Source organism: Podarcis pityusensis, assembly GCF_964106645.2.
Source record: "Podarcis pityusensis genome assembly, chromosome: 7".
In the NCBI taxonomy this organism is placed as follows: Eukaryota; Metazoa; Chordata; class Lepidosauria; order Squamata; family Lacertidae; genus Podarcis; species Podarcis pityusensis.
Window position 1 is genome coordinate 11,665,176 of NC_138031.1, and position 14,415 is coordinate 11,679,590.

Consider the following 14,415-nt stretch of genomic DNA (forward strand, 5'->3'; position numbering starts at 1 on the left):
CAGGTAGGGGAGGGATTACCTGCCCACACAATAGAGGGAGGATCTTACCTGGGAATCCTCACTTGGCTCCAGAGCTTCTCCCACCCTACCCACCCTCAGTTAATGCCTTATTTTGCACGTTAACTTTTCTTCACAGGTATGCGGGTGCTGCTACGTTAAGGTCGCTGTCAAAGGGCCGGAAAGGAATTTCCCTGCATTGGCAGTTTCGCCTTTCCCGTAGCAAAACGTCACAACTTTGGCGGTATCAGGCCTTGGGCGGAATCCTTTTGTCCATCTTCCTCTTTGCAGCGGCAATACCGTTAAAGGGGTTTCTGAAGGGAGGCTTTGACCATACGCCGAAAGGTCGTCATTGCTCTCCCCTGCGGCGGCGGCGTAACGGGGCGGCTATCTCTGCTTGAACATATGCTCTCCAGAGCCGGCCCATCCCCCACACAAACACTGGATAACCCTGATGCTCCCTAGGTCCCCGGCTGGGGACTGGGGAGGGAGAACGCCCAATGCCTGAGCCAAGGTCTACCCACATTTGAAATTTAATAAAGTTGTGGCCAATTTAATCCCATAGCACGTTGTCTTGAGTCGTTATTCCACATGACAGGGGGGCCGCTCGGGATCTGGGGACTCCACCTGTCCACACAAATGGTAACTGTAAAAAAAAAAAGATTGCTAGGTATCGTTTATTAAGCTATTATCATACAGTTTATTCAGCATCTCAGTACGTTCCATGTAGTACATTTTTGGTTGCATAGATTTATTTAAATGGATTGGTTAGTGGGAAGATAATTCATCAGCTGAGGTTGCAATCAGATGTACACTTTCCTGGAAGTAAGTTCCATTTAACACATTGGGGACTGCAGTGTATATCAGTATTTTTATCACTTCACAGCTCTGTTTTCTATCGATATGTGCATGCCTCTATTTCTACGATGCAGCCATGCAGTTAATGTTCCTCCTTCTTCTTTCTTTCAGACAGCAGCTCAGGCGGTTTTATTTATGTGCATGAATACCGCTGGGATCTTCATTAGCTACTTATCAGACCGTGCTCAACGCCAAGCCTTCTTGGAAACCCGGAGATGTGTAGAAGCTCGGTTGAGGCTGGAAACCGAAAACCAGAGGCAGGTAGGGTAATGGAAGAAATGAAGTTGTGAAATGCAGCCGTGTCAATCTGTTGCAACAAAACCAAGCACATGAATTGTACATTAAAGAATGAGGTTGATATCCAGTTGAAGCCCCATCTGCACTACAAATTGAAAATGGTCTTCTTGTTGTTGTTTAGTCGTTTAGTCGTGTCCGACTCTTCGTGACCCCATGGACCAAAGCACGCCAGGCACTCCTGTCTTCCACTGCCTCCCGCAGTTTGGTCAAACTCATGCTGGTAGCTTCAAGAACACTATCCAACCATCTCATCCTCTGTCGTCCCCTTCTCCTTGTGCCCTCCATCTTTCCCAACATCAGGGTCTTTTCCAGGGAGTCTTCTCTTCTCATGAGCTGGCCAAAGTATTGGAGCCTCAGCTTCAGGATCTGTCCTTCCAGTGAGCACTCAGGGCTGATTTCCTTCAGAATGGATAGGTTTGATCTTCTTGCAGTCCATGGGACTCTCAAGAGTCTCCTCCAACACCATAACTCAAAAGCATCAATTCTTTGGCGATCAGCTTTCACTTCCATGCATCACTACTGGGAAAACCATAGCTTTAACTATATGGACCTTTGTTGGTAAGGTGATGTCTCTGCTTTTTAAGATGCTGTCTAGTTTTGTCATTGCTTTTCTCCCAAGAAGCAGGCGTCTTTTAATTTCGTGGCTGCTGTCACCATCTGCAGTGATCATAGAGCCCAAGAAAGTAAAATCTCTCACTGCCTCCATTTCTTCCCCTTCTATTTGCCAGGAGGTGACAGGACCAGTGGCCATGATCTTCGTTTTTTTGATGTTGAGCTTCAAACGATATTTTGCGCTCTCCTCTTTCACCCTCATTAAAAGGTTCTTTAATTCCGCCTCACTTTCTGCCATCAAGGTTGTGTCATCTGCATATCTGAGGTTGTTGATATTTCTTCCGGCAATCTTAATTCCGGCTAGGGATTCATCTAGCCTTTCGCATGATCATGGTCTTATTTCACTTTCAGTGGTCATGGCTTCCTGGAAAGAATCCCGGAGACTGTAGTTTGTTAAGGATGCTGAGAGTTGTTCGTAGACGATCCCAACCATTCATCTTGCAGGTTACCCTTCTCAGAATGGTTTCACAGTCAATCCCTCTTCCCCTTTCGGTGATTTCCAGGTCTTGTCTATCAGTCCTGATTTCTCAGGAATGTTCTCATTCCCTCTCCAGCAATCTCACATTTTCTGTAGGCTATATAATCAAGCCGTCCCTAAGTGGAAAAGATTGGAAGTGCAGGCAAATAAAAAATTGCTTATCCATATTTATCAAGACCTCGCATCTCTCCTTTTTAATCAGGAGCCAGCAATGGGAGCAAGCTTTAAATCAAAAGTTTGTTTCAACTCATCTAAAGAAAGTCACCAAGAATATGAAAAGTATGTTGCCTGTGGGGGAGGATAAGGAGCCGATCAGAGGCAAAACACTCAACAATTTGCAAGCTACAGATCGTAACAGTGTTTATAGCCCACATGTTTGTCAAAGTGCTATTTTGCATGGGGCACTCAAGGATTTGACTTAGTCCACATCTTAAAGTGTGCCAACCTGATTTGCATTCCTTAGACTAATACCCTAGATCTGAGCATAGGTACCCTTACATTTCTGCACTTTCCCAGATTTTGTGATACAGTTCTTAGCTCAAGAAGTGGAGCAGAATAGAGCAGATTATTACATCTGAAGGCAGCCCTGTTTAGGGAAGTTTTTAATATTTTAATGCTGTATTGTTTTTAACACTCAATTGGAAGCCGCCCAGAGTGGCTGGGGATACTCAGCCAGATGGGCAGGGTATAAATAATAAATTATTATGATGATGATGATGATGATGATGATGATGATGCATATTTTTGTTAAAATAGATACAATTTTTTTTAAGTACACCAACAACGAAAACACAAACTAATTGCAATAAACTAATCGCATTGCAATAAATTAAAGACAGAACATGGTTGTACATTGTCACTGAAGCTATTATTCCAGATCACAAAAAACTCCCATCTCTCCATAAACCTTTTGGGTTGATTTACATGTGTTCTCTTATAGTAGGTTACTTTGATCATGGTCATAATGGGCCAGATCTTTCCAATCCATTCAAACTCAGTAGGAATGTGCATTTTGAGAGAAAGTGCATACAAAAAAAGCACATTTTTAATGTATGACAATGAATATTTTGTGAAGAAACAGTGAAAATAATTTGAATTTTCGTGCATGTTGTGGGGGGGGGGAATCACAGGTTGATACTTGAAACAGGATGAAATGAACTTACAGGTGCCACATGAAAAATAGACAGATCCCTCCATAAATAGATAAAGCCCCCCCCCCCCACTTTCCCAAAAGACCCCAATCTGTGGAGGAATCTGAGATGATCTCCTACAGCCACTGCTTTAGGTGAAATGGTTTCAAAATGGGGAAAATAAAGGAGTTGGCTGCACTAAATTAAATAAGAAGTGATATCGTTTTTGCTGCGGGAATCCTTTGTAATTAATGTAGGGAGTTTGATACCTCCTGAGTTGATTATTCTGTTCTTTTAATGAAGAATCCTGAAGGAAAATGGATTCTTGAGGAGATAGGTAATCTCTTCTGAGCATTCTTTTATATGCTTGACAGCTGCCACAACTAGTCATTGAACTGAAGACTTCTAGGTGCTGGAATATGAGACATGTCACTTGGAGCTAAAATGCAGGGCCATATGAAGCTATTTATATTCTGCCAGTCAGGCACAGGGCAGGAAGTTTTAACTTCACCCTCTCCTCAGAGATAATTGAGTCTATACTTTTCTAGGCAAAGTTTGCTGAGATGAACAAAATGGATCTTGACAGATAAAGTCCTTCATGTGTGAAGTGGTTTCTCTCTCTCTGGAGTCAAAAGTGATGTGTGCATAGGTTCATAAACCAGAAGGCAACTGCCTATAGGAGAGGGCATGAAATGGATTTTGCACTTCAGAGGTGTAAGAGAGGAAAGCTGGTAAAAAGGACTGGTCACACATATTTACTTATTATGATCTTTGCTTAAGGAGCTCAACTTCAGAGGAAGTTCATACTTTGGTGATACTTTATTATAGACTTTGTGCTTTGTGTATACGTGTTTGTGGACTAATTTGGTTTGATTATACACCTGTATATACCTTCTGATTGGAGATGAAGTATTATTCTGAGAAAAAGAAAAAGAATAAAACATGAAGTATTTTGTCAGAGAGAAAAATGAAATGAAATGAAACCCAAATTAACATATAACAACTGGATATGATGTAATTATCAGATATGATAATACAGAGGTATATACAGTCATACCTTGGAAGTCTAACACCTTGCGACTCAAACATTTTGGCTCCCAAATGTCGCAAACCCAGAAGTGAGTGTTCCAGTTTGCAAACGTTCTTTGGAAGCCAAACGTCTGATGGGGCTTCGACGGGTTCTGATTGGCTGCAGGAGCTTCCTGCAACCAATTGGAAGCCGCACCCTGGTTTCCAAATGTTTTGGAAGCAGAATGGACTTCCAGAAGGGATTCCGTTCGACTTTCAAGGTATAACTGTACAGTGGTACCTCGGGTTAAGAATTTAATTCGTTCTGGAGGTCTGTTCTTAACCTGAAACTGTTCTTAACCTGAAGCACCACTTTCGCTAATGGGTTAGTGGAGTCTGTAACCTGAAGCGTCTGTAACCTGAGGTACTACTTTATAGATATGTGATGGATAATTATTGAACATGAAATCATATATGATATATTATAATCGGGGGGGGGGGGGGTTTCCAGCTGGAACTCAGTTCCATCACTTCTCTGGTGGGTTTGGCCACCTCTCAGGTGGTCGCCATTGTTGGCTGGAGTTCCACTTGGAACTGCTGTTACACCTCCAGACCCAATTTAAAGTGGTCACATTAGTGTTTAAGGACCTAAGACAGTGTTTTGGAGGTGGGCCCAAGAGGGTGAGCTGTTGCGGTTTGCTGTCATTGTTTCACCATGAAGGAAGCATGCCAAGGACCTCTTGAGAGCCAGTGTGGTGTAGTGGTTAAGAGCGGTGGACTCGTAATCTGGGGAACTGGGTTCGCGTCTCCGCTCCACATGGAGCTGCTGGGTGACCTTGGACTAGTCATACTTCTCTGAAGTCTCTCAGCCCCACTCACCTCACAGAGTGTTTTTTGTGGGGGAGGAAGGGAAAGGAGAAAGTTAGCTGCTTTGAGACTCCTTCGGGTAGTGATAAAGCGGGATATCAAATCCAGACTCTTCTTCTTCTTCTCCTGTACCTGCCTCTCCAATGTCCTGTTGTTGTTGTTGTTGTTGTTGTTTCAGGAACGTCTGGTTCTGTCTGTGTTACCTCGATTTGTAGTCCTAGAAATGATTAATGACATGACCAACGTAGAAGACGAGCATCTTCAACACCAGTTCCACAAGATCTATATTCACCGCTATGAAAATGTCAGGTGAGAGCATGCATTCCAATTTTCTCTCTTTCTCTTAACGATCTGTTCCTCTGCTGAATGTCAGCTGGGGGCTTTTGCGTGGAGTCTTTTGATCACTTCATTCATCACGGGTTTGAAATGTTGGGAGATGTTGCTTTTTCTCTCCCCACGCCCTTTTAACAGACAAACATTTCACAGTAGCGTTTTTTTCTCCCTTAATTCATCAAAGCTCCTTGGTGACTGCTCTTTCACCGCAGTATTTCTGAGTTGGCTTGCTCGAGTGCATGCAAACAGGGGGTAGGATTTTCCCTCCAACACACACACACACACACACACACACACAATGCTCCAGCTTCTCACCGCAATCCACCGAGACCACCATCTCAAGCGTACTGAGTTTTGAAGTACATCCCATTGGAATTAATGGGACTTTCTTCCATGTAAACATGATTAGGATTAGAGTGTAATCTTTCTGATACAGGCAGCATCTGTCGTGCTGCACAGGCAGTTCAAAAAACCACCTAGGGTAGCATTATTCATGACGTGGGGGGGGGGGGGGGAACCAATCTATTCCTTCCTGGCCAGTGTCCATGTAAGAAAAGCAGCCAACATCCAAAGGGAAAAGAACAATCTTCTTGAATGAGGCAGAGGGAGCCACCTGCGTCCGGCAGCAGAGGAAGGGGGCCAGGAAGAAGCAGCGGGGTGTTGTGTACCTTGAAAGATGGGGAATAAATATGATCCAGTTTGCATTTAAAGGCAAACGACTTAATTTGCATTTCCCAAAACAATATGCAAATCAAAATGCAAGAGTCAGGGATCACCATTACCAAGGTACTGAAAATCCAACAATGGTCGAAGTGTTCTGGGTGATGTCTCTCAACCAGAGCTTGCCTTGTCTCAACTGCTGATATTGGTATAGATACATTGTCCATCATAGCACAGCATCTTCTCATTTTCATTCATCAAAAGTGTATGGGCTGGATCATACATACGTCCAGTAGAATGGCCCTCAACTCAAAGCATGAAATTCCCCCATTGACGTTGATGCACTGACATCAATTCATAATCTCCGTTGGGTCGTTCACACACTAAAATCACAGCTTGCACTTCCAGCAAATGGAGTGATGAATATACAGGTGTGAGCCAGACCTTCAGCTTCATTGGAATATACTTTGAAGGAAAAACACTTATGAGAATAAGAGCCCAACAACATCTGGAGAGCCATTGGTTCCCCAACCCTGTCATGGACACTTCTGATAGTTTTGAAGACATTGTTGAATTTCTATTTATCTAATGGAGGTTCCACCTAAAATGGAAGGTGGACTGTGGCATGTTTTTTCTGCAAAGTGTTACTGTCACTGTTGTTACCTATAAGTCAGGAGTCCTGATTTTCTTTCTTCTCTCCATTTGGTGTCCAGCATTCTTTTTGCAGATGTGAAAGGGTTCACCAACCTCTCCACAACACTATCAGCCCAGGAACTAGTCCGAATGCTGAATGAACTCTTTGCCAGATTTGATCGCCTAGCACATGTGAGTCAAGAGGCTTATTTGTTTCATTTAGCACGCAAGAGTCAAGCTGCCAGTTCATTTTTGGTGCTTCAAAAACCCTGTGTGGTGCTGTGAAGGGTAGAAATTTGTTGTGTTAGAGCAGATTTGTGACCCACCATGCTGTATGCAGTCTACCTGCCCTGAATTGTGGCTTGGTAGGAGCTTCACAACATCCCTGTCATTGTAGTCCCAGGTAAGCAAAACTTATGATGTCCCTGGAGGGCCATGGCTGGTAGATTGTGTTGGGTTTGGTAGTTCACCAGTTTTTCAAGTCTATAAGAGATTCTACATAACTTAACCTTACTTATACTTGTCCTGTTGTTCTTGACATGGCAACATTTTCTTACAAAGACAGGTGTTCGGTTCCCCTACCATTTCACAGACAGATGGATGGCTGCTAACAGATTGAGGTTGAATCCTGACAAGACAGAAGTACTGTTTTGGGGGGACAGGGGACGGGCAGGCGTGAGGGACTCCTTGGTCCTGAATGAGGTAACTGTGCCCCTGAAAGACCAGGTGCACAGCCTGGAGGTCATTTTGGACTCACAGCTGTCCATGGTGGTGCAGGTCAATTTTGTGTTCAGGGCAGATGTCTACCAGCTCCACCTGGTATGCAGGCTGAGACTCTACCTGTCTGAAAACTGTCTCGCCAGGGTGGTGGATGCTCTAGCTATCTCCCGCTTGGACTACTGCAATGCGCTTTATGTGGGGCTACCTTTGAAGGTGACCCGGAAACTGCAGCTAATCCAGAATGTGGCAGCTAGACTGGTGACTGGGAGTGGCCGCCGAGACCATATAACACTGGTCCTGAAAAACCTACATTGGCTCCCAGTACATTTCTGAGCACAATTAAAAGTGTTGGTGCTAAACTTTAAAGCCTAAAACAGCCTTGGCCCAGTAGACCTGAAGGTGTGTCTCCACTCCCATTGTTCAGAGCCACAATACCAGAGCCCTTAACAAAATAAGGTTCCCAGGATTCTTTGGCAGAAGCTGTGATTGTCAAAGTGAAACATCTGCACTTTAAATGTATGTTATTAGTGTTGCTAGAGCATGGGATTGTTCCCACGACTAGCACAGTTAATTCTGTCTCTTTCTTCCTGCATAGATCAGTGTGGGGTTTACATATAAGCTAAACAAGCTATAGCTTAGGGCCCCACTCTCTTGGGGGCCCCCCAAAAAATTAAAGGGGGAAAAACTGGATGTACTTTGATAAAATACATATTTTGTTATGTGCAAATAGCTTTAGCTATCTATTAGGTCCATAAATTACCATATAACATATATTCAACACAAAAAACAGCGACAATTTGTTGTTGACCAAGGACAGCTGGACATATAAAGGGCCCCATTACCTTCAGTAGCTTAGGGCCTCATCAAACCTAAATCCGGCCCTGGCATAGATCTAGCGATACATTCACACACACACACACACACACACGACCGTTATGGGCAGTTATCTGCATTTGCTAAAACATGCTCTTTACTGTGGAAGTGGGAAAGCATGGATATGCACAGGAAACACACACACACACCCCTTCAACTTCTCCCTTGGGTGCCATCTGTATTCAGATGTATATCTATCTGTAATGTGTGATTGCGAAACTCTCCTCCCCCAACCACTCATGCCTGATATACTTCCGTGGTCCTTAGCAACAGGCATGGCTGGAGAGGGAGGGAAACAAATTGGTAGGATGTGGAGCCAAAGGAGGGAGCTCCTCAAATGTCAGAAGCTTTGCTAATGTTTTTTGTTCTGCCTGATCATAAATCTGGGGAGGTGAGGGAGAGAAGGGAACATCGCTGCTTACTGTGATAAGTTCCTTCTCTGTAGGGAGAATTGGGATCCATGAAGTACCTGTAAGGTTGTCTCCGTCCATCTCACTACTGACAGGTGCTCTAGCCCCCGATTCCTGCCCACTGGGAATCTTATGCAGCCTCCCAAGTTCTGTCCTGGGCTTAGGAGATATCAGCAGGCATTGCCCACGCATGTTCAAGCTTACTGCTTCAGGACCATTAATTAAAATGAAATAGAAATGGGTAGTAAAACTGAGATTCTAGAAATGCTGGAGTCCCACGTTACTGTCCACTTATGCTTGTGTGTCTTGGTTGCACAGAAACGTGGAATATACTATCACCAGCTCGGGTCTTAGCAGTCTCGACACGAGCATAAGCTAAGGTCCCTCTCCCTAGTTCCTGCTGGGATTTGCATTCTCCATCTGTTTCCAAAACCTGTTTTCCAAACTGAGATGAATAGCGAGCTCCAAACTTCTGCTAGGCACACAGCATATCGGTCTTATTTGAAGAGTGGGTGGAATTGATAGCACAGCATGGGTCTTAGAAAACACAATCCATCATTTCCCTGCCCTGGGAAGTGGGGGGGGGGGGAAGAAACCTTAATGAAGTTTCTGTTTGGTGCCTTTTGGTGGATGGATATTTGAGCAGCTCATTTCTTTAGCTCTTTCTCGTGCCAATTTTTTCGTGCTTTGAGTCACCATGGTGTGTTGTTTTTGTAAAGTAACTTATGCATAAATCTTTCTCAGAAGCTTCAGTCAAATGTTGTTCTGTGCAGAGTAGTCATAGCTCAGTGACAGAATTCTGCTTTGCACTCAGAAGGCCTTGAGTGTATATGAATCTGCTTCAGACCATCTACCCTACCTATGTCTACCCTCGCTTTCCCGCTTGGACTACTGCAATGCGCTCTATGTGGGGCTACCTTTGAAGGTGACCCGGAAACTACAACTAATCCAGAATGCGGCAGCTAGACTGGTGACTGGGGGCGGCCGCCGAGACCACATAACACTGGTCTTGAAAGACCTACATTGGCTCCCAGTACGTTTCCGAGCACAATTCAAAGTGTTGGTGTTGACCTTTAAAGCCCTAAACAGCCTCGGCCCAGTATATCTGAAGGAGCGCCTCCAAACCCATCATTCTGCCCAGACACTGAGGTCCAATGCTGAGGGCCTTCTGGCGGTTCCCTCGCTGTGCGAAGCCAAGTTACAAGGAACCAGGCAGAGGGCCTTCTCGGTAGTGGCACCCACCCTGTGGAACGCCCTCCCATCAGATGTAAAAGCGATAAACAACTACCTGACATTCAGAAGACATCTTAAGGCAGCCCTGTTCAGGGAAGTTTTTAATGTGTGACATTTTAGTGTATTTTTGGTCTCTGTGGAAGCTGCCCAGAGTGGCTGGGGAAACCCAGCCAGATGGGTGGGGTACAAATAAATAATAATAATAATAATTATTATTATTATTATTATTATTATTATTATTCCCCCAGCCATTGGTCCCCAGATATTATTGGACTACAACTCCCATCAGCCTTGGCTATGGATGGCTTTGGATGGTGGGATTTGTAGCCCAACATCATCGGGGGTCCCCTGGTTTGGGGAAGACTGGTCTACTCTAAGAGTAGTTCTCCAGCACCTCAGGTGGAAGTCAATGCCCTCTCCTTCAGTTGGAGATGCCAGGGATGGAACCTAAGAGTTTTCTGCAAGCAAAGGACAGAGTTATGGCATCTAAATCTTTAATTTTCAGGTTCTCCAGTTTAAAAAACTTCAGGCAAGGCTGGTACTACTGTCTGCCTGAGAGGGCTGCATAAGGACCGGCAGTGTAAAGCAAATCCATACAATACTATGATGTGTTTTAACCAAACAGCTGCTGAGTGGGGAATGGGGATATATCCAGAGGATATATCAAGAAATTCTGCCTAACCTTTAGCTGAGTTGAGCCAAGAAGCCTTTCTAAGCTTGGCCAGACAAACTAAAGAATTTCATACCACACATACTATCGGGAGTCTCATCTGATCATTGTTTGTGGTCTAAAGCTCTCCTCCCTGCTTGTCTCCCAGAACCAGAAGAGGTGTGAAAAGGGCAGAGGAGAGGTTGGCTTCATGCAGGTGCAGTCTCCGATTCTTTGGGGAAAGGCCTGGTGAGGAGGGAACTTAGAAGGCTGTGTGGAGGCAGGGACTTTCAGTCTCGGCAACCGATCTATGGGCCAAGACCTACCAAGTCTGAGCCACTGCACTCATTAGGCCTAACACTCTGCCAAGTCTGTGCACATCATGTTCTTGCTAATAAAGAGTTTATGAATTGTGTGATTTATTGCCGGCTCGCTCTTGTCACCTGAGCAGCTTCTTCCTCCACTTCCAACACGTCCTGTACCCCTTTCCCTGCCTCTGACTGCTCAGGCTCTTCCCCATCCACCAGCCCAGGCTCCTGCCTCATGGGCAGCACAGAATCCCATAAATAGCTGGGTCAGCCTCCAGGTCAGCCTCCAGCCTCGCTGCCACACACTCATCAGAGCCCTGATAGTCAATGACAGTGGCTTGATCTCCCTCTAACGTGTGGCTACAGGTGAATCTTAATACAGGTGAATCTTAATACAAGCTCTCTTGATCCATGGGAAAGCAGACGGCATAGAGCAGGGGTCAGCAAGGTTTATCTTGTCTGGGGCGGATTGGTTCCGTGGAGATCCCTCCGTGGGCTGGATCACACAAGATTTCTGGTGCCATGGAAGCGAGTCCCTGCACCGCGCTGCACTGGTTTAGCGCAGCGCGTGAGCGGGCAACTTGGTTCAGGGGCAGCTCGGGGGCCAGTCAAATGACCTCCGCAAGCTGCTTCTGGCCCATGGGCCTTAGGTTGCTGACCCCTGGCTTAGCGCTTGTGGCGCTGTGAGAGTACCAGGCTCTCAAAGCTCTTAGGCAGGGCTCAGCCAACTTTTTCAGCAGGGGGCTGGTCCACTGTCCCTCAGACTTTGGGGGGGGGGCTGGACTATATTTTGAAAAAATAATAATGAATGAATTCCTATGCCCCACAAATAACCCAGAGATGCGTTTTAAATAAAAGCACACATTCTACTCGTGTAAAAACACGCTGATTCCCAGACCATCTGTGGACCGGATTTAGAAGGTGCTTGGGCCGGATCTAGCCCTCGGGCCTTAGTTTGCCTACCTATGCTCTTAGGCAATCTGGCTACTTTGGGCTTTTCACCGCAGAGCAAGGCTATATCAAAGGATAGGTATTTCTTTGGAATGTTCATCCTGGCAAAAATATCTCAACAGTTGCATACAACCAATCCTTTGCTTGCAGTACTTTTTTTTTTGTGACGTCCTAGTTAGAAATGTTTATCTCCTGGCAACCTTCTGCATTGCTCTTATTCTTTCTGGCAATTTTCTTAAACAGATGGTTTGACATGCAGCATTTAATGAGGCATCAAGATCCAAGCCGTTGCGGCTTCCTCTAGTTTTTCAGAATATTCCCAAGAGCTCCTTGTGGAACCAAGACCTGAAAATGAAGGGCCTGCCTCTTTCTTTCTTTCTTTCTTTCTTTCTTTCTTTCTTTTTTAAATCCAGTGCATCTTCTTCATCTCCCTGCCCCATTTCAAGCACCCATCCAGACAGGCTGAAATCCACCCCCGATGGTTCTGTCTGCCACAGAGGTAGAGAATCTTTTTGGCTCCACCGGCCAAATACCTCTGAGGATCAGCATGCCAAATATGGCAGGTGGGCTGGGTTATACACCTGTCAATCACTTGACATCACAATGATGTCAGGTGCAGGGTGCTTTGAAGTCTTAGGAACTGCAGTATGAACTATGGGAATTGCCATTCTGTGAGGAGAATAGAGGACTCCTAACAGCTCTCAGCACCCTTGAGAGTTGTTAGAAGTCCCATATTCCCCTCACAAAACTGCAGTTCCCAGAGTTCCATGGGAAGAGGGATTGACTGTTAAACCACTCTGGGAATTGCAGCTCTATGAGGGGAATTGTGTTCTCCTAACAACTAACAGTACTGCAGTTCCCTTCTGGCATTGTACCCAGGATTCTTTGGGTGAAGCCATGGCTGTCCAAAGCAGTATAGAATCATAGAACTGTAGAGTTAGAAGGGACCCTGGGGGTCTTGTAGTCCAACGTTTCCGAGCACAATTCAAAGTGTTGGTGGTGACTTTTAAAGCCCTAAATGGCCTCGGTCCTGTATACCTGAAGGAGCATCTCCACCCCCATCATTCAGCCCGGACACTGAGGTCCAGCGCCGAGGGCCTTCTGGCGGTTCCCTCATTGCGAGAAGTGAGGTTCTAGGGAATTAGACAGAGGGCCTTCTCGGTAGTGGTGCCCACCCTGTGGAACGCCCTCCCTTCAGATTTGAAGGAAATAAGCCGCTATCTTATCTTTAAAAGACATCTGAAGGCAGCCCTGTTTAGGGAAGTTTTTCATATTTAATGCTGTATTGTTTTTAACACTCGATTGGGAGCCGCCCAGAGTAGCTGGGGAAACTCAGCCAGATGGGCGGGGTATAAATAATTTATTATTATTATTATTATTATTATTATTATTACCCCCTGCAGTGCAGGAATATGCAGCTGTCCCATACGGGGATCAAACCTGCAACCTTGGCATTATCAGCACCACGCTCTAGCCAACTGCGCCATCAAGGCTGATAAATAGTGCTTTAAAGGTATATAGAGCACAGATGATGCCTAGGTGAACAGGGAACTGGGAGCCAGAAGTCAGGAGCAGAATTCAGGTCAGAACCAAAGAACAAGTCCCTAGTGGCAACAGAAAGCAAGTCAGAAGTTGGGGCTGCAGATTAACAAAAAGGCTAGGTTTGGGAGGGAGGAGGAAATAAGCAAAGTTCAAGTTCTCAGTTTCTGCTACCTCAACAGCCAATGCATGGTGCAGGAGACAGGAAAGGGAAGCTATCTCAGCTGTCCTCCTTTTTCCCCAAAGCCACTCCCGATCTAAGGAGGGGGGGGTTGCGGGCACACGCCCCCGTCTACATTCTTGCGGGGCGCGGGACTCAGGGATTCCCCAGTGTCATCATTATTCATCACCCTCAGTGCCAACCAATTGGCTGGCGGTAGGGGCGGGCTTACTAGGTGCTTTTAAGGTCGGGGCAGCCCTGGCTCGCCCCTTTTCTTTCTCTACAGCAGCTGCAGTTTCCCACCCATCCGCTCTCTAGGTTTGCATTCGGACTTTGCTATGGGCTTCGGCTGGTCGCCACAAGGGGCCTGGTAGGAGTTTTTCCATTTGGCTAATTGGCTGGATTTTAGAAGCCACTTGGTTTTTCGCCTACCTCGTAGCAAAACGTCACAACTCCTTGGTTTTGGCGGTTAGGCATTGGCAGGGGTATTGTTATGCAAATGAAGTCGGGGGGGAGGAACGCCATCACCTCCCCCAAATCTTGAAGGGTAGTTCGTTAAAGGACTCTGGGGGGCGTCGCCTCGTCCGAAACCTACGGAGGCTAGGGCCTAAAGCGCGCTCCCGAGCGGTAACCCCTTGGGGAGCGCCTAGGGATGTGCATCTCGGGGGCTCCCCCTGTTGGTGCTTAACCCTTCCTGGT

The 14,415-nt window shown here is 45.8% G+C and overlaps 1 protein-coding gene across 1 annotated transcript in view; it reads left to right on the forward strand.

The window, feature by feature from the left end:
• Positions 1 to 14,415, forward strand: part of ADCY8 (adenylate cyclase 8) — a 142,489-nt gene that overhangs the window by 56,650 nt on the left and 71,424 nt on the right. Inside the window, 3 exon segments of the mRNA XM_081012499.1 lie at positions 967 to 1,116; positions 5,426 to 5,556; positions 6,954 to 7,065. Coding sequence (XP_080868625.1) covers positions 967 to 1,116; positions 5,426 to 5,556; positions 6,954 to 7,065 — 393 coding nt within the window.